The sequence below is a fragment of the Momordica charantia genome (assembly GCF_013281855.1).
Source record: "Momordica charantia cultivar OHB3-1 chromosome 6 unlocalized genomic scaffold, Mcharantia_2.0 BLBB01000006.1, whole genome shotgun sequence".
Lineage (NCBI taxonomy): Eukaryota > Viridiplantae > Streptophyta > Magnoliopsida > Cucurbitales > Cucurbitaceae > Momordica > Momordica charantia.
Window position 1 is genome coordinate 24,565,786 of NW_028275164.1, and position 20,823 is coordinate 24,586,608.

The window sequence follows — 20,823 nt, forward strand, 5'->3', positions numbered from 1 at the left end:
TAAAAGGTGCGAATAGTATGGTCATTTTGGAGAAGATTCTATTTGTGCTTTGTGGTTGTGTAACTATCCTCCGGAAACAAATACCTTTTTTTTTTTATCACACTTTATGACAGGAAACGATTACTACCCTATGGTTCAAGGATAATCTGGAGGAACGAAATTTCAACTGCTTTCTAATTATGTTATGGACCATCTGAAACAAGCAATATATTTCTACCACTTTTAGAGTGTACAACCAAAGCTTTGAGGTTGATGTGATTGAAGCAACGACAATTAGAGATTATTTGGACATGACGATTGGAGCTGGTTTTGGTAGCATTTTGGTGGAAACAGACTCATGGCGGGTCTATACGATTCTTCGAGCTAAGAAGGAGGAGAGATCAGAGATGGGAACCATACATTCAAATAATGGTCGCTCTGAGAGAAATTAACCTCATGCAATGTCGGAGAGACGGAAATATAGCAGCTCACGCGGCTACAAAAATGTCGGTGGAGGCGGTCGTTGATGGTGTTTGGCTGCAAGAAGCACCACGAGATTTGGAGATGCTTTTCTCGCGTGATTCTAGGGCTCAAAACCCCATTTCAAGTTTGATTTTCTTTAATTCCTATTGTAGTTTTCACATTTCAAATAAAAAAATGGACATGCTAAACCGAATGTAATATATTCCGTTATTTTTTACCCCACAAAATTGCCTATTGAATAAGTATCTTAAAATTTGTAAATTTAAATAAAAGTATAACCATCGACATCATAATTCAATAAAGGTATATATTCATTTTCTTGATATCAGAATTACACATCCCTAACGCATATTAGTTGTACTAAAAAAAGTCTAATTCTAGCGACTTATTAATTACCTGGAAGTTCCATTAATTTCAGATAAAAGGTGCAGCAATACAGCTAATAATTTTATATGATGGAAGACAAGGTTAGAACATTACATTTTTAAGACATATTTTTAACTTAAGTTAGTTTTTTTTTAAGAGAAAACTGAGGACAATTACTTCTAAGTCAATTTTTTTAAAATAATCACCTCTCATGTTTCTTAAAAATATATATATTTTTAGAAAGATATCTTTTTTATTTAATTTATTACCAAACACCACAACAATTTTTCAAAAAGCATATGTAGTAATCTAAAATCATTAAATACACTAAAAATGAGTAATTCTTTTAAAAAAAAACTCTAAAGACAAATATTTTTATTTCAAAATCAACCACATCCAGTATAAGTATCTTAATAAGTGACTGTGTGATAATATATAACTATAATTTCGATAGAACAATTTTTTTTGAAAATGAAAGTATCATAGTAGTTCGAGATAATTTAGATACAACTCGACCATAAAAATATATATCTTATTTAAAATTGAATCCATAAATCTTTATCCTTCAATATTTGTAATATTAAAATCAATTTTATTCGAACTCATGTTCTTCCTTATCCATATGGACAGTTACAATTACGATTGAGTTAAAATGGTGCTGCAAAAAGCAAGGCAGGACTCGTCGTTTCGTGGCACATTTTTCTGATCCGTTCATCGAATCACAATCTCTCTCTCTCTCTTTCTATACGATGCCTTCAAAATCCAGTCCCCCAATTATATAAATATTCCCCAAATCGCCATTTTCGCCACTCTCTCTGCAGCAATCAAAAACCAGGAGGCCCCGTAGCCCACAGAGAGTTCTCTTGGTCCTTTGCCTTCTCTTTCCTGCTCGCTCGCGTCTTCCCCTCTCGAGGAAAGTTTCCATTTCCAGAAATTAACGCCTGGTGATCTCCCTCTGCTCTGCTTTCGTTCTTCTTGCTCTGTAATCCATGTCTATCTATCTCTCTGCTTGCTCTGATTTTTGCTTGATCATTGCTTAAATGCATTTTCTCCTTCTCGAAGCTTCTGGGTTCTTGAGTTTTGAGGTTTTTTTGTTGAAATTTTTTCCTGATTGGCGATATGGTATGTATTCTCTCTCTCTGTACATTTTTGTATGCACATGGTACTTCTTCTTGTCTACAAGCCACTTAGCTTAAACCCACTTGATTCTGCTCCAAAGCGAGTGTTACGTTGAGTTTAATATTGCGATCATGTTTAAACTATGCCATTATTTTCAATTTCTTGGTCTCCAAACGAAAACGTCTGGCCGTATAATGATTTTTTAAAAAAAAAGTATCCAAAATTTTGGGATTACGATATTTTGTCCCTTTTATTTTTACAATCGTAGAGCCGTATCGTTTCAGAAATTGTTGGTTAATATTATTCTATTTCTGTATTTAGCGCCGGAAATATACTTTACACATTAAATATGGTTTTTCAAAGATTGGGCCCAAGAGACTGATAAGTGGTGAAGGCAGGGTGTCGTATTCCATATCCAGTGTCCTAATTTGTTGGGTTCAATTTACTTGACATATGTGGTTCTTTCGAACGAAAATTCGGACGGAAACTCGTATGGGGAATTATGGAGAATGAAGATTTCATATAATATTGTTCATAAATAGGGGATTAATGTTGTTGGTTGACTTGAACCCATGATCTGGAAGTTATTATTATTTTTCCATTCGGAGAAGATTCACCAAAGTTTCCTTTTACAACAATGGGTTATTTAGATAAAATGTTAAAGCCTTTAACTTTCATTTGGGTTTGGGTTTATGATTAGCTGGTATATTTTCTCAACCTCTGGGTCTACGTTTTGATCAATCTTTCTCTTCACTCTGACTTTATTGTAACTTGGTTGTGCCAAATTAATGATTTCTTAGAATTGTTGGCTTTATGATGAAGATCAATGCTCGTATCATTGTATGTACTACTAACTTCTTACTCTTTATTTAGCTAGTTGGTTCTTTTAGAAGCCATAGCTATATGTAAATGCTAGAACCGGATGCAGTGTGTGTGAAATTATTCACAACATTTTTGCATTTAGTACCCTTCTCATGGATCAATTTGAATCTCTAGAGACTGGAGCTCGAGAAGAAAAGGATCATTTATGGAGGTCGACGCAGGAAGAGGTTTGGGATGCCAGAAGACTATGGATGGGAAGGCGAGTAACGGGTTTGTTTCAGATAAGGGGATCCCTTCTTGTTGCTTAAAGGCTAGGGCTTCAGCCCCTGAGCTCGAGGCAAAGTGCCATTCTACTGTTGTCTCTGGGTGGTTCTCAGAACCTCAGTCCGTTTCTGGTCATTATCTATGTTTGTTTCCTTCTTAATTTAATTTTGGTTCTATGTTTCACGTGCTCTACTGAACTACTTGATCCTTTATTGATTTTTTAAATTTTTTTTTTTAATTTCTATATCCTCTAAATTCAGATAAGGGAAGCAAAATGGTCTACTTCAACAATCCCATGTGGCCCGGTATCCTTCTCTAATTTATCCTTTATCTTTTAATATCTTATGTTATTGCCTAACTGATGAATACCATTATCTCTATTAGATAGAAGACTAAAAGCATTGTGGGGGAGGGTGGTCGGGGGAATTGCTACAGTATTGCATATATTTGGTATTAGTAGCAATATAATGATAAGTAGTCAGTGTTGCGATAGCCTGGAAGAAATAACATTGACATTCTTGCATTCCCCTAGGGAAATATAAACTGTTGATACTTTTCTTCATGATGGTTCGTATTTATAAATTAGAGTTAAATCATATTTTAGTAACTTCATGCCCATTCAATTTTTGTACATAAACTTTCGAACAGTCTGTTTTGATCTTGAACTTTGCCTAAAAACTTGTCGTAGTCGTTAATTTTTCATTAAATCTCTAATAAAATACCAATGTGACATGTCCTTTATTCATTTACATGATAAGAAGATGTATATAATAAACAAGTATTTGAAGGCTGAAGCCACATTCTGTGTGTGAAGTTTTGGGTTACAAAATGAGTCAAATTTCTATCAAATGATCAGTATAAAATTAATGGTAAGGATTGAAATAGATTTTTGTGTCCACTAAAATATAATATTTTAATGTTTAGGGACTAAAGCAAAATAAATATGAAAGTTTAGGGGTCAAAATAGAATTTAAACTAATAAATTATCAATTAATATTATGTTAGTGGTTGCTAGAATATTCTAATTGAAAGTTAATCTAAGTTTTGCATTCTTACCTTAGTGTATGACAATATGGTGTTTTTATTTATATTTGCTTTTAGGGGAAGCACATTCCCTCCAAGTAGAGTCTATATTATTTAAGAGACAGTCGGAGTACCAAGAAGTGGTCGTTTTCAAGGTATACTTTCTTTTGCTTATCGATATTTTTTTTTGCCTTAAATGCATAAGATTCTATGATTTCCCAAAGGAAATATTACAGTAGAGCTAACTAATGCCGTGGTTTTTCATCTACAGTCTTCTACATATGGAAAAGTGCTTGTTTTAGATGGTATTGTCCAGTTAACCGAGAAAGATGAGTGTGCCTACCAGGAGATGATAGCTCATCTGCCCCTCTGTTCAATTCCATCTCCCAAAACGGTGATTTCACATATTCAAACAATAGTGCTTTCACCAGTTTTAATTCTTCCATTTTCTCATGAACAAATGTCAGGAATAGGATAATGGTATATTTGTTGTTGAGAGTTTTGATTTCATAAATAAATCATGCCCCCATTGACAATTATTCGAACCAATCTTCTAATTATTAGGTTAAAGGAAAAAGTGGGTACTAGTTTTGGTGCATAAATCATTATCAGGTTATAGCTGCACTGAACATTTTAAAACGAGCTGCTAGAAAGGTGGTTTGATAACTAGAAGTTAGCTAACATTTGCCATCTGATTTGTTCCAATTATATTCCATAAATAGCAAATTGCGAAATGGTAATTACAGTTGAATTTGGGATTTGCTATTCAGTCTGAACTGTTTTGATTATTTTTGTTCTCTGTGTTGATTGTTATCAAGGGTTACATAGTTGACTCGATAAGCACAGTGTTGGCTTTTTCTTTCTTTTGAAATTTTATATTACGTATTTGTGTTTAGCAGTATGGATTTTTTCTGCAGTTGCAGATTAAGTTATGTTAAATGAAATAAAAGATTGCAGAATAACCAATCTTTAGAAAACTAAAGTGGCGAAAGAGACTCTTCAATGATGATGTATACAGCATCCCTTGTTTTTTTTAAGTATGTCATCTGTGACGGTCTGTTCCTTTTGATTTAAGCATTTTCTGTTGTGAATTTTTCATTTCTTATTGAATGGAAAGTGAAAAGGAAAATATAAACTGATGTTTAAATGTTGCAGGTTCTTGTTGTTGGTGGTGGTGATGGTGGAGTTCTAAGAGAAATCGCTCGCCACAACTCTGTAGAGCATATAGATATATGTGAGATAGATAAGATGGTCATTGATGTATGATATGTTATCATCGGCTTGTGATAATTTATTACCATGTATTCTCTCTAGTTAACGACCTCGTTGCCCTGGTTTCTTCACCTATAGGTGTCTAAGGAGTTTTTTCCTGAGTTAGCTATAGGATTTGAAGATCCCCGTGTCCACCTTCACGTTGGTGATGGTATGTCCAAATATTGTTTATCCTTTGTCTTATTTTATTTTTTCAATTTTCCAATATTAACTAATTTGACACACTTGGAGGTTAATATGCTATATGCTCATTGTTATCTCTTATTGCTGTGATCCTTACAGCTGTCGAATTCCTACGGCATGCACCAGAAGGGAAATACGACGCAATCATTGTTGATTCCTCGGACCCTGTTGGTACGTTTGTACTTCATTTGACATGGCATTTGTATCACTCATTTGTAACAAGTACATGCCGTTGTATGCTCACAAATATTGGAGGTTTTTGGGTGCATTGGAGTATTGGATGTGGGCTTGGTAGAGGGCTACAGTATACCTTATTCTTTAATTTCCCATTACTTTATAGCTCAAAAAGAGGGTTTTTTTGGAAAAAAAATTAGCTCACTGCTCTATAAATTTAAGTGTTCTAATATTTTAGTTTATGCCAGTCCACTTGTCACAAGGCTCCTTTTACTGCTATTTCAGGTCCCGCGCAGGAGCTAGTTGAGAAGCCATTTTTTAATACGATAGCTAAAGCATTGAGACCTGGTGGTGTCCTTTGTAATATGGCAGAAAGTATGTGGCTACATACACATCTTATTCAAGACATGATCTCTATTTGCCATGAAACTTTCAAAGGATCTGTTCATTATGCATGGGCGAGCGTTCCGACTTATCCAAGGTCACGATTTGATGAACACTCGATTTAACTCTCTGCTTTATGCTTTTACTGCTTTTCAATTTCTTCTTTTTTATTATAAAATCCGCCTGTGGCATAATCTTAATTTTGAGTGTATTAAGTTGAAATGTACGTGAAACTAAACCTTTATGTCCAATTTAAAAATGATTCATTTCGATATTACTGAAGATAACTAAATTTTCAAACAGTTATTGCTCTTTATCAATTCTGGGTTTTTGTATTCTTCAGTGGTGTCATAGGTTTTGTGCTGTGCTCAACTGAAGGGCCACCTGTTGATTTTAAGAATCCTATCAATCCCATTGAAAAGTTGGAAGGTGCAGTCAAGCATAAAAGAGAACTTAAGTTTTACAACTCAGAGGTACATTTACGTTCTGATCAACTGCTTGCAGTCACTTGTAGCATAGAACATGTGTCTAAATTCAAGCACTTGAAATCAAACTCATATCTGAAATGTACTTTGTAAAGATAGGCCAGTATTTTAGGTGGAAAATATCTCTTCAAAGAGAAAAGCACATGCAGTTCAACTGATATGAACTGTTGTTAGAAATGAGCAGCAGACAATACCATACTTTTAAATTCCTACATCCCTTTATTTCCAATTTGTTAGTGAGCAACAAAAACGTTTTTATTCAACAGATGCACTCGGCTGCTTTTGCCCTGCCATCATTTCTGAAGAGGGAGGTGAAGGCGCTTGGTGATTCTCCGAACCCTGCGCAAAAATGAGTATGTTATAGGAGGCAACATCGAGTCATTTTCTGTTCAGTTTTTACTAGTAATGAAAACGATCCTACATGGCAGAGTGTATTCTTGGTATTTACGGTACTCGGGGATTAGAAGAAGCCCCAAAACTCTACTTTTGTGGCATTATTATAACTTATCATAGTAGTAATTATCTTCTTTGAGGATAAAACTTGTGTATGACAACTTATTGCTGAGTTGATTGGTGATATGAGGTAATGCATTTAAAATATAAATGTCTCTCTCTGTTCTGCTTCTGCATCATTTTGTGTTATTCTTTGGTGAATGGAGGATATTGTGGGACTTTTTCCAACAGATCGATTCAAAGGATAACATGATTTTATGTTTGCTTCTCTGCATTATTATGCATGTCAGGATGATGTTTTGCTTTGGCAGGCTGCTGAACTTGATAACTTTTACCATAGGAACTCATGATTGATGAGTGGTATGTTTGATGGTATGATTTAATAGATGATTTCGTTGAAATCCATGGTATATAATTTTTCTCTTTTACAATTGAGAGCCAACAATTATTGAAAATTGAGTAGTTTGTTTTAGAGTAAAATATACTTTTGGTCTCTAAAGCTTAGACTTAGTTTCAAATTGGTCCCAAAGTATTCAAAACCATCATTTTTATTTTTGAGATTTGAGTTGAATTTCTATTTGATCCTAACATGATTGGTCACTGAAACTGTGACCTGATGTGGCTGTTGATATGTTGATGTGTATTTTTTAAACGAGTTAGACAAATTTTAGTATTCTTTATTCGTTTGAAACTTATCCATTTCTGTAAATTTACTTGCACCAGTCCCTTCCTCTTGCCCTTTTCAGAAAGAGGATCAATCAATTTTTAACCGTGTATTAATAGTCTAAAAAACAAAATTTCTACTATTAAAGCATTCCTATGAATTATGCAAAAATGAAAGATGGGATAATTCTAAAGTAGGGAAAAAGAAATTCCTAGTCCTATATCCAATTCTTTTGGAGAACTGAACTTCATCTATTACATTACCAGAGAGAGTTTGCAGATCAAGAACAGAAGTTGCAGGACATTTACAGGGAATGGAAGTCATACAATTGACTAAAATCTTACTGAAACCCAAAAAACCTACTAATGTGATCTTCTAAAAGAGGGGGAGAGAAAAAAAAGACCATCATACAAAGAAAAACATCGACCTACACGGCACTGACCATTTTACAGTTACAATTATAAATATTCACAAATCTTGTTCGACGAACTCGTAGCGAACTCAACAGCATGAGATCAGCAGCCAGGCATCTATCAGTGATCCCAGATAAACTTGTAGTTCAGGCAAAATGACCATTTGCTTGGGATTCTGCCTAATTGTGACCTCAGGTGGCTATCAAGCTATTAATGATACAGTGGCAGAAACATTCTCACATTCTGAATGCCAACTAGTAGTGATGAATAGAATAGACATCAATTATGTATGCAAGAAATACCTTTGTTCTATCAACTATTCTCCTCAGAGGTGAAATCAGGCTCTGCTGGTTTCTGCAGCAACAATGGCGGTATTCTCTCCGGTATCCTGGCCTTCCGAGAACTTGTACGTCGAATTGTTCGAAGGATGTTCGCTGCAAATCTGGATGCATAGATGGTGGCACCTAAACTAGGAGAACTCCCACCTGTCTTGGCCAATGCATCTTTCAACCTGTTCTCTTCTTCCAAGAGAGACTGTTCGAGCTTCTTTCTGCTGTATCGACGCCATGCTGCTTGTATAAAGCACGCTGCCCATGTTCTCCATTGCTGCGAATAAAACCTGAAAGTGTGCCGCAGCTGCTTGCTGTGAAGCCGTCGGAACTGTGAGGCTACAAACTTTAAGTTGTCGGCCTTTAAAGCAAATGCTTCAACTTCAGAAATGGTTAGAACAGTTCTCGTCGAAAGTGGCAGATTGGACGAGGAATGTGGATCCAGAGCCCATGTCAGTAACTCTTCACCACAGAAATCGCCCGCCTTGAGATGTTCAGAATTAAAGAAACCAGTTCTTCCACCGTTTGTAGTCACAGAGGACAACTTGCCTCGCATAATGAAGATCATCTCATCTACTGGGTCTCCTTCTCTAACAATGTAACTTTCTTCCGTGTATAGTACCGGCTTAAGACGGTCACACATTGCATCCAACAATTGTTCATCCATTTTTTCAAATATGGGTACCTTAAACATTGAAAAGGGAGAAACAAATCGAGTAAAGCATGGAAACATTTACGTTTGATGATGGTGACCATGAACGTAGAGAAGAGAGATATTACTCACCCTCATTAGCAGAGACAAGCAGAGATGGCGTTTTATGTCCCTTCTGAGATCTTTGGGAAGATTTCGAACCAGATTCTCTTCATCAACACCTCTTGTTTCCTGCCATTTGTACTGTTCGTACCTCCTGATTCGCTCTCGGAGGCTCTCGGGGAGTAAACGATGGGACATCCACTGTTCTGCATCCCTCCTTCTAACCCTCATTTCTTCCAATCTTGTGGTGGTTGATTGCAGATATGTCTGTTTGAAGCAGGTAAAGAATGAGGAATGTGAAAACTTTGTAGCTTTCTTAGTATGTTTTAGATGGCTTTTGAAAACAACGCTTTTAAATAAAAACACTTCTTCTGTAACCACTTTTGGAAGAATTACTAATTTAGAGTGTCTAGTATAGGTTCCCAAGCGAAAGAATTCTAATGTATTTAAAAAATGCTGTACTGATCTTGCATTAAAAAAGAGTTTGCATATGATCAATCTCACTAGGTGTTAACATGAAGGTTCAAATTTTGAATTTGTAAAAAGTACATATTCCCTATGAGAAATGAAAATAGTACAAGTGATATGGACAAAGATTCAAACCTGCATGTTCCCTATGAGAAATGAAAACAGTACTAAGCCAGAGATGGAGATGAAAACAGCAAAGCAAATTTCCCATACGTATGTGCTTGTCTGGAGATTTTGACCCAGGGAACTGCATCACAATAAGTACAGATATAAAAGCTTAAAATGCTTGTCAAATGAAATATGCTTCTGATCAGATGAATGTCCACAGTATACAACAAAATACACCAAGAAAAGAGAGAGAGAGAAAGAGAGAGAGAGAGAGAGAGAGAGGATCCATGCAAGTATGAAAAGCTCGGAGGAAGCAGTAGAAGCCAGTTGATGTGGCTAGTATGAGGCATTGATTTTCGTGTTTACTTTCATTCAAAATGGGGTCAGGTGAGAGTATGAGATTCTAGGAATAGAATAGCAAGCATCCATCCAAGTCTAATGTTTGAGCCTCTGGAAGTTGGAATTTGCATTCCAGAAAGTGTTTCAATGGTAGAAAATTTTCGAATGAGCAGGTTTTTTAGTCTTGATTTATAGCTAAAGATCAGATCCTTCAAAGTCATATTATAATGGCGTGTTCATGCAAGGACTTGGAAGAAATCACTCTTTTTGCGCATTGCAGGAATTTCAACAGGATTCTCCTTTCAAAGTGGATGACCTCTACAACAATTTCAAGTTTTTGTCAAAGGATCATTAGATCAAGATATCAGTTCCAACTTAGTGTGTTTGGAGATATGGGGAAAAAAGGTGATGGGAGAGTTTTTGGATTACACATAGGAAGTATTGATACAATAATAATCAAGTATTGGAATTTGGTTGAGTTAATATATACTCATATTTCTGTTTTGTCTGTGATTATTCCTTTCTTCATTCCCCATCACTCTATTTTCTTTCTCCTCACATGTCTGACATCACAAGATGACATATATACTAAAGACAAATTTATAAATGAATGAAGGCTGAGCAGCGCAAATACCTTAGATTTCTCAGACCCCACCAGAAACAGTAAAAGAACTTCTGTGGAAAATCCATGGACTCCACAACACCAGAATTGAGAGCATCAAGAAATATTCCAAAATCAAAAACTGTTTTGTCTTCATCTAGTATAGGACACGAGCTATTCAAAAATGAGTTATTTCCTGGTTTGACATCACAATACAGTGAAGTAGGAACACAACCAGTGTGATTATGACAAGCCCTCTGCCAGCATGTAGTTTCCCGTTCTATAGAAAACAAGTACCAGAATGCTCCAAAGACCTGAGAACACGAACAACCTTAAGTTCAGAGAGCTCTGTGATGACGTAACAGCCCATAATAGTTACAATGTTTAAATACTTTTTTTTTTTTTTTTATAACTGGGAGTTGGAGCTTTGCTCCCCTAGACCCAGAGGCACCCGCGTCCGCCCCAAGGCTCGGACTAGGGAGACATCAAGGGTTTTTGGTATTAAGCTCACTAGAAGATTGGAACTTGAGACCTTTAAGCTAGAGAGTTTAAATACTATTTTATCCCTGTACTTTCAACTATAGTTCGTTTTGGTTTCTATGCTTTCAAAATATATCTTTTTTTTTCTTTTTGGAACAAGAAACAAACTTTTCATTGATTAAAGAAAAGGAACAGAAAATTGATCAAAGACTCCCGAAGGAGTGAAAGAAAAAGCGAAACGAAATAACAGAATTTTAGTCCCTGCACTTTCAACTTTTATCCATTTTAGTCCTTGTACTTTGAAAATGCCTACTTTGGTCCTTGTATTTTTTAAAAGTGAAATTATAACACAAAATCTAAACACAATGAAAATCCTTTAATATATAGTTATAGATACATTTCAAGAAATTTATTGAATGTGTTTCCATGCTGAAATTGCGATTGAAAAAATTAAGATAAGAAAGAAAATGAAAAGAGACCAAACGGTCACTTTTTAAAAGTACAAGGACTAAATCAAAGACTTCGAAAATATAGGAACTAAAATGAGAAAAACCTGAAAGTAAACAGATTAAATGGACGTTTGAAAGTACAAGGAACCCATAGATGATTAATCAATTGATACTTGTACTATGCCTTATATAGAAGGATGCTAATTTCTAACCCGTATACGATTAATAAAAGTCAATAAATTAAAATAAAGAAAGACATTTTTCTCCCTCACATGTACTTTATGGCATATTTAAACAAAAAAGATCACAAAGCAGAACTCACATGACTTGCCAGCATGTAGAGAAAGAGGTTAAATGCAGCTCCAGCCCATGCAGTTTCAGTGAGTACAGAAGTTCTTGTAACTTCCTTATATAAAGGATAGATTCTAAGAAACCGAGGCACATATTGGAAAAAAACAACAAATTTCAGCAAGTCCTTGGTATTCAACGATCTCGGGCCTCCCATTTTTGGAATAATGATCAGAATCACTATCTGGCATAACTCAGTTAGTTAATTTCAAAAATTAGTATTAAATCCAATTGCATAAAAATTGATCTAGAACAAGTTACTTATATAAGTTGGGAATGGGAATGTACAAGTCCATAAACAGTGAAATAATGTAAAAGGAAACTCTTGATTGCAAGATTATGTTAAAGTATCAGAAAGGAAATAGTGAGAATATTATTAGAAACATTAGTGGAGACATATTTGTAATTACTTGGAAGTTGAATTGTGTTGACGATTATAAATAGAGGGAGTTAGAGAGAGAGAGTTCAGTGTAGGAAGTTTCTGAAAATAGTTTGTGGGAGAATCCAGGACTCTCGAAGTGCTTGAGATATATTGTAATTTTCCTTCTTAATACCAATATTTTTTTCGGTTAATTTTCATTTTGGTTTCTGGTTCCTATCAGAATACTAGTAGAAATTTAAGATAACAAACAATCAAATGTTGCAACAAAATTCAAAAGGCAATGCTCGTGACAAACAAAAGTTAATGACCATTGAGAAAAAAATGACATACTTGTGGAAGTGGGAGGACTGCAAGAATGTCAATCAGAAAGTACGATGACAGATATCTCTTTGCTATTGCCCAAGCATCTTCAACTAAAACACCTCTTCCAAATACTCGAGAAGAAGGAGCAATAAATCCCGTACGAAATTGGAAAACAATATGTAAAATATAAAATATGTCTGTGAAAGAACGCAGCACACTAGCTGTAATCTCCATCTTCGTGTCCAGCCCCAGACATTTCTTCTCATCATCAATCACAGGGACATAAAAGAACAAAGGATCCAACGAGACTGCAATTATACAAGACAGCACAAATATCTTATTCCACTTTTGGAGAAAAGACCCCTGTGGGTCAAGTACTTTTTTTCCGGTTCCAAAACCTCTGGACATAAATTTATTGAAAGAAGATGATTTCAAGGATTTCTTAATTCTATTAGTCCTGTAAGAACCAGTATCCAAGCCTTTGTGAGGTTTTTCTGAAACTAAGTCGGCCCTTGTCCCATTCTTTCCAGAATTTAAAGTGTTATCTGTAGAATATAAACCCCTTGAAGTTTTATCTGAATTCCAGTCCTGAAACCTGAAGGAAAAAGCATAAAATTTATGAGTAAATATGAATGTAATCAATCTATAGAGAATCTATCTACGACACTTAAAAGTTCATTCAACCGAAGCAGTATTCGACAGAACCTATGATTTGTAACAAAACGATTCTGGTCACCATCACCACTCTGTAACCCGACGTAATAACTAACCTCACAATTTTCTCTTGCAGATAAGTCATGATTACTATCTGAATTGCAATGTCAGATGGAAAAATCAACTTTGGAAACTCATACAGTCCAAGTACTTCCTTAAGTGACACACGTTACTTGTAGGAACTCCTGAAAAGGGGGAAGAACCGTTAGAGAACTTCAAGTAAGAGAGCCACTGTACAGTAAAATTCAAGACAACCTTCCAAAAATTCCAGAGAAGGGATGTGACCATAGATTCAAAAGGACAACAACCGAAATCTAAATTGCTCAATTGCCATCAAACCATCAAGAAACTTTAACATCCCAAATAATCAAATGGGGTTTTCACAAAATCAAACAAGATATTCATTTGTCGGAATGTCCAAATATCTGCACAACCCCAAAAGTCCAATTCTTAAAAAGTAAAAACACAATTGAAACAAAGACAATTCGATACCCAATTTCTTCTCGCTTATCAAAGCAAGTTCAGACACAGATGAACAAACAAGACAACTGAAATAGAGAGTAAATTCAGTACAACCAAGGGAAAATAACACCCAAAGTGAAGCAAAGAAACCCAAAACAGGAACCGTAAAATGAGAAGTAACTGAAAAAGAGGATTGGGTTTGGGAAGAAGGAGAAGAAATTTACCGAAATGGGAAGAGGGGCAAGGAAGAAAATCGGAGAAGGAGCGATGATTGGTGGGTATTAAATCAAACAAAGCAAACAAAAAAAAAGTTTTTTGGAAGAGAGAAAATTGATTGAATCCAGCAAGAGAAATGCGACTTCTTCCACTTTATACTACGAAACTTCCCAGAGACTTCATCTTGGATTTTCAATATCCGTTCATATTTACGAATAATTCACAAAAATAAAAATAAAATAAATATTTTTTTTTATTTCTTTTGTTTTTTTTCCGATGAGAGATGAGTTCCATTGGTGCTGTTGGTGTCTGACGCTGACCGCGACGAAGACAAAGACTTATAAAATCCAATATTTTAATAATAATAATAATAATATTAATAAAGTTCAAAAGTAAAATGATTTTCAAAATAATTTTATAACGATATTTAATGTTTAGAAGTTTTTTTCTTTTAATTTATGGCAAATTGACTTAATTAATATATTTAATTTTTTCCCATAATATTTTAAAAATTTTCAATATAGTCATTCGTTAAAAAACAGTTAGAATTTATATACGAGAAAAACACTTCGTGTCATTAATTGATGTTTATTTGTTTGGAATTTTTGGTGATTTGAAATATTGACAGATTTCAAATTTGTTGCGTTTTTTATGATCACATGAATTATCAGTTTAACAAAAATTTTGGTTTAATTTTGTCATATTTTAACAATCTAGTAATTAATTAAGATTAAAAAGCATATATTAAACAATTTTTGTTTCTTTTTGAAAAAACATCCCAACAAAAAAATGTAATTACTTTAATTTGAAACAAGATAAAATTATTTAAAATTATTTCTTAAAGTTCAAATCACATAATTTAAAATCATTTGTTAAAATTTTCAACCTTTTTAAAAATTTACGAACATAACACACAAAAAATTAATAGTTTAGAGTTTTATTAGACACAAAAATCATATTTATATCATATAGATTCAACTTATTAAACACTTTTAAAGTTTACGACAAAGTTTAAAGACCTATTACACACATTTAATATAGATTTATTGGACACGAATTTAGAAGTTCAGATACTTGATTTATAATTGAACCTAGCTTTTAACATGTTAAAAGTAATTTTTACCCTTCAAAAGTTCATTGCAAATTTACCATGGTAAGGTTTAAATCATACGGTTGAGTATATGCTATATGTTTTCGTACTCATTTCGTTTTATCTCTAATCAGATGTCCTACTTCTTAGTAACAAGTTTTCATTAATCAAGAACTCAAATTCAAATGAAAATTAATAGTATAGGAGAATTCAAATATTTGTCCATATAAATATTTATTTATCGAATAAATAAAAGAAAATATCTAACTATGTCAAAGTTTCTATTTATTAATTTATTAAAAAAACATGGCTAATAATTATTTATCGAAATAATAAATAGAAAATATCTACCTATGTCAAAGTTTCTATTTATTAATTTATTAAAAAATACGGCTAATAACTAAAATATTTGCTAGGAAAGGTTCAATAAAAGCATACAAACTAAAATAAAGTAAAAATAGGAAATAACCATGTTTATACCGGCACTTCATCTTCGAATAAAAAATCGTGAGTTTGAATCCTCACCTCATATCGTACTAATATATATATGTGTGGCTTAATAATTCACTGCAATATAAAACAACTGTTATAATTTTTACCAACATAATTATAATGCTATATTTATTTTTAAAAATAAATTTTTAAATATTAAAAACATCAAATTGGGATGAGAGAAACCAAAATAAAAATTTTGAAATGTGAGAACATAATTAAATACAAAGATAAAAATGAGAGATCATAACTATATATTTAATTTTCTTAATAAGAGAGTAATTTTTTTAGGGTAAAATATATTTTTGGTCACTGAGTTTAAGGATAGGTTTCAATTTAGTTTTAAGTTTTAAAGAGTGACAGTTTGATCTCGACCTTTAGAAAATAATTCTAAAAGGTCCCTCGAGTAAACTAATTAACAGAATGCTGATGTGGCAATGATGAGTTTGATATTTTATAATATTTATATTATTTTTAATTATATGGATTTTTTAATCATTTTCCTCCTCATTTTCTTTCTCTCTCTTCCCCCATCTTCTATTGTTTTCCCTCCCCAATCTTACAAAATATCTTTCCATGAAAACTAACTTCAGAGATGTGTAATGCTTGAAAACGAACTTCCTTTATTTTTCTTCACTCTCTATACCTCCTCTAAGCGTTCAATAATCAAACTATATTCGAAAACTTCTCTTCCATTCAACTTACTCATCACTTTTTTATGACTCGTGAAGGGATGGGTTATCTTGAAAAGGATTTTAGGGTAGATGACGACAAATTAGCCGGGAATCATTTTGTCATTTTCTAAGTTATTATATACAAGTGAATTAATATGAAATGAAACCAACTTAAAATTTACAAATAGACGTCATGGAATGATATTTTTGTAGAGAGAAGGAAAGATAGGGGGAGGGGAAACAGTTGGGGGGAAGGAGGGGAAGAGAGAGAAAGAGGGGAGAAATTACTGCATAAAAAAATTCCATATAAATAAAATAATATAAAATTTATAAAATATCTAATTCACGTTATCATGTTTAATTTCAGGATCTTTTAGAACTATTTTTAACGGTCGAAATTAAATTGTCAATTTTTAAAATTTAAAGATTAAATTGAAACCTATATTCAAATTCAGTAACCAAAAGTATAATTTGTCTTGTTTTTTAGCTGAAAAAGGGTGAAATTCGAATTTCCTATAAGAAGTGTCTTAATGTCGGCTATAAAAATAATGGCTTGAAAAATGTGGATTTTTCTTAAATTATAATTTTTAATAAGTTGGATTTGTAATTAATGAGATGGAAATAGTGGAAAGGATACCGATGTGGAAAAGTGGATGCCACGTGTGAAACAAGGATTGGTTGAGGGAGAAAATTTAGGGAATTTGGAAAACCCGTGAGCATGGTTTCAAAGTCAAAGGGTGTTTAGGTCATTTCACTATCTCCCTTTCATGACTTTTGTCCCTTTTTTCATTTTTCAGTATTATTTTTAAAAATGATGGTAAAATTAAAACTAAATATCATATTTTTTGCAAATCTCTGCAAATATAGTGCTCGAGGTAATTTTTTGGACGCCATGGGTCTGCGAATCATAGATAGGAAAGTATTGAGTCATCGTAATAATACAAGACCAAATCTTTAAAGAAATAATAAACAACTCAAAATTTTGTAAAAGTCGAGTCGATCGATCAATGAAGATCTCAATAGCTTACCCTCGTAAGGGACGAGTTAAGGATCACAACATTGCCTGGTACAAACAGGCAACCATGTCATCGACAACGTATCATGATTTACATGAAGGTTATAATCGCTCCCCAAACAATGTCGAAAACCAAAAGCTTATAAATAGAGACTCCAGTTTACTTTTGAGGTACGTAAAACTATTATCTCTTTGGGTATAGATCGAACTTGACCTAACTTGAGTGTTGGAGCACTATTTTCTCTTTTTATGCAGATTTTATGCGTTCGCTAGTCTTCAGATTTCGAGCTTCGCAGTATTGGTCATTTTTCTAACCAAACATATAGTAATTTTTTTCTTCACATTTGATATATATATTTTTACTATCATTATTGATAAAGTATATTAATGATATATCATTTATGTGATATATGTATCGTCAATGTTTGGGGGTTGAAAATTGTACTGCCACGTGGAGGACAGAAAAAATGTCCAACTTTGGAGGTCTTCCCTTTGGTGGCCAACCTGAAGTGGCTGACTTGAAGATATTCCTTTTGGTGGCCGACCTGAAGTGGCCGACCTAAAGAGCTCCACTAAGGGTCGACCTAAAGAGCTCTACTGAGGGCCGACCTGAAGGCTTTGCCTAATGGCCGACCTGAGGCCTTCCCTAAAGGCCGATCTGAAGGTCTTCCTGAAGATCATTCATGGGAGGAACGACCTTCCATACTTAGTCAAATTCCAGATGACAAGAGTATGAACTGGAATAGCTACTCCCGACAGGCCGACCTTGGTCCCGACATGCTCAACTGCTGGTCGGATTCCTTGTCGGGTACCTCAACCTATAAATAGAGCACTTCACTCTTCAGTCAGGTTTCGTATTCTAGCTCGGCCTCCATACTAAGGTCGGACTCAAAACTGACTTGAGCGTCAGAGTGTTTGTTCCCTTGTGCAGGTCTTTCCTCGCCAAGTGGCCTTTCAGCTCATTCTTGACACCAGCTCATCCCAGTCAGCCGACTTTGACCCTTTGAGCTGGTCATCCCTTTCCAAGGAAACCCAAGCTCTTCCCGCAGTCATACTTGAAAAGCAGGTCATGCTCTCCCGACGGTCATACTTGGAGTAGTTTGAGCTCTTCCCTGTGGCCGACCTTGACCAGGTCATACCCCGTCACATTTTTTGCATAAACAGTCAATATACATAATATATAAAATATATCATTAATATACCTAATTTAAAGTACTTTACCTGAGTTCTTACGTTTGTGTCATTTTTAAAAAATGTTGTATCAGTTGACAAATTTGCTATTATTTAGGCTGTATTTGCTAGCAAAACTCTTATTATTTTGTCGCCAAATTTATACAAATAATTAGGTTAAATTATAAGTTTTTTAGAGTTTGTATATTCGGTATTTGTACTTAAAATTTTTTTTAATAGCTTTCTTAACTTACAAGGTTATGTTTATTTAGTAAATCTTTAGACAGTTTTTAATAAGTCTGTAAACTTTTAATTTTTTTTTGTGGTAAATGTATCATTGTTATTAATTTTGTTCTGATATAATACTTGTATGGCCTATTGACTGTTATATTTAAAAATTATGTGACAGTTGGTTATGATAGGTTTAGAGATTTGGCTGCTTAATCGTGAAACCAATAAAATTAATTTAATAATGACACAAGATTGAAAGTTCAATTACGTATTAGAAACTTTTTAAAGTACAACTTAGACTAGATGAGTATAAGGTTGAAAGTTTAGAGACTTATTTGAAACTTTTTAAAGTATACCTATGAAATAAACCGGATCAAATATTATGATTTAATTGCTTACTTTTATGTGATATGTTATCGGATAAAATCAACGAAGCAACATGGACACTGCTACAAGGCCACATAGGCTTGGGCTTGAGCTCAGGCTGATGAGAAGAGACCTGTGTCGTGCAATGAGCAGGTCAGTTCGATCCCTTCGTTGGAAAAAAAATTCATTCAATGAGACGATATCCACTGACATTATGCAATGATGATTCTACTATTAGAATATCTCCGGTGGAAGATCATATGGCTGATGGTGACGAGTACGAACTATGAGTATCCAATCATGCACCCCAAATATTCCTCCTATAGGAAGGAGAGTCAAACTCTTGTTAAATGTAGGGGTGTAATAGTTAAATAGACAGAGATAACAAAAACTTTAATATAGGATCGTAGGCTAAAGAACTATAATTTATTTCGAATTACCTAGATTCCAAATTCTTATAGCAATATCTGCGTTGTTTGGATCTTTCTCAACTATACAGCTTTAGATCAAATTGACAGTTTTATTAGAACAACATATTCTGACTACGAGGGATATTAATAACAACATGACAACAACGTCCAAAATTATTATTTTCTAAATTTGCAGGGACTAAAATAGATATTGTCAAAGTTCAATAACTAAGATGAAATATGCTTATAAATTCAATTATCAAAATAAATTTTAAGAGGCAAATTACGTTTTTTTGACTTGATGTTTGACCTTGATTTCTATCTGGTCTCTTAGATTTTGAAACTGATGCATGTGATCCTGAGGTTTAATGTCATACCTCAAAGACTAAAAAAAGGAAAGTGTTTGGTTTTGAAATATTAGGAGCTAAATAGAAATAAGTGGAACTTTAGGAACTAAAAGTGTAATTTGACCAAATTTAGGGCGTGGGAGTCATGGTGGAACTAAAAGTGGGAATCATATTTAGAAAAAAAACAAATTTAAGTATAATTAATTTTTTAAAATATTTTTTTAGTACATCAAATGGAGGGAAGATTTGAACTCAAAACTTATTGATCACAAACCAATTACCGTGCTACGCTCATGTTGGCTCAAATCACTATCTCAAAAGATATAATCTCGTTAATCTCCTACATATTTATCAATCTCAATCTTATCTCTTATTTTGTTTGCCACACACCTTTTCAATAATTAATTTACAACTTTTACTTAGGTTCTCTCATCTCTAATGAGACTGAGTTAATTGGTTTACCGTTTTATTTATTTAAACTATTAATAATTTTTCTTATAATAAAAATATATACAACTTTTTTTATATTAGTTGATGTAATTTTATTACGAAATATTACAAATTTCATTTAATTTATCAACCATTAAATTTTTCTTTACTTTTATTAATTAATATCAATAAAATTGAAATTCGAATTCATTATTATGAAATATTAGAATAATACTATCTTATATTAATGTTGTTGTTGTAATAAAGAATTATTTTAATTTTTTTAGTTAAAGTAATTTTATTTTAATTATTTATCATCGGTTAATAAATTGTTATAATAAAAACTATTTACCATGCCAAGATAAATATAATTTAACTTATTAATGCATGTGAGTTCAAATTCATCCTAGACATATATATTTACTATAAAATAGTAATAAAATGATTTAAAATTTATTATTATTTTAATTTAAAATAATATTAACTTTCTCCAAAAAAAAATTATTAAAATATATTTTTCAATTAATGTATTTATAATTAATTAAAAATAAAAGAAGATAGA

At 33.3% G+C, this 20,823-nt stretch overlaps 2 protein-coding genes across 6 annotated transcripts; one reads left to right on the forward strand and one right to left on the reverse strand.

The window, feature by feature from the left end:
* The first annotated feature begins 1,498 nt into the window (after positions 1-1,498).
* On the forward strand, positions 1,499-7,183 carry SPDS3 (spermidine synthase 3). Of its 2 annotated transcripts, none has more exons than XM_022302352.2 (11): positions 1,499-1,772; positions 2,944-3,176; positions 3,294-3,338; positions 4,135-4,211; positions 4,328-4,450; positions 5,212-5,316; positions 5,407-5,479; positions 5,611-5,682; positions 5,971-6,166; positions 6,413-6,542; positions 6,821-7,183. In XM_022302352.2, the coding sequence occupies exons 2-11, from the start codon at positions 2,975-2,977 to the stop codon at positions 6,905-6,907; spliced, it is 1,110 nt and encodes a 369-aa protein (XP_022158044.1). In that variant the 5' UTR covers positions 1,499-1,772; positions 2,944-2,974; the 3' UTR covers positions 6,908-7,183. The 2 variants fall into 2 exon arrangements, with proteins under 2 accessions (XP_022158044.1, XP_022158045.1); XM_022302353.2 differs by having other exon boundaries at positions 1,500-1,772; positions 2,944-3,164.
* A 682-nt stretch (positions 7,184-7,865) lies between these two features.
* Positions 7,866-14,205, reverse strand: CNGC1 (cyclic nucleotide gated channel 1). Of its 4 annotated transcripts, XM_022302344.2 has the most exons (9): positions 14,046-14,205; positions 13,416-13,544; positions 12,673-13,240; positions 11,935-12,144; positions 10,717-10,997; positions 9,771-9,882; positions 9,198-9,434; positions 8,387-9,098; positions 7,866-8,291 (listed from the first exon to the last, which is right to left on the reverse strand). In XM_022302344.2, the coding sequence occupies exons 2-8, from the start codon at positions 13,442-13,444 to the stop codon at positions 8,397-8,399; spliced, it is 2,139 nt and encodes a 712-aa protein (XP_022158036.1). In that variant the 5' UTR covers positions 13,445-13,544; positions 14,046-14,205; the 3' UTR covers positions 7,866-8,291; positions 8,387-8,396. The 4 variants fall into 4 exon arrangements, with proteins under 4 accessions (XP_022158036.1, XP_022158033.1, XP_022158035.1 ...); XM_022302341.2 differs by having other exon boundaries at positions 7,866-9,098; XM_022302343.2 differs by lacking the exon at positions 14,046-14,205 and adding an exon at positions 13,936-14,014 and having other exon boundaries at positions 7,866-9,098.
* Positions 14,206-20,823: the final 6,618 nt, after the last annotated feature.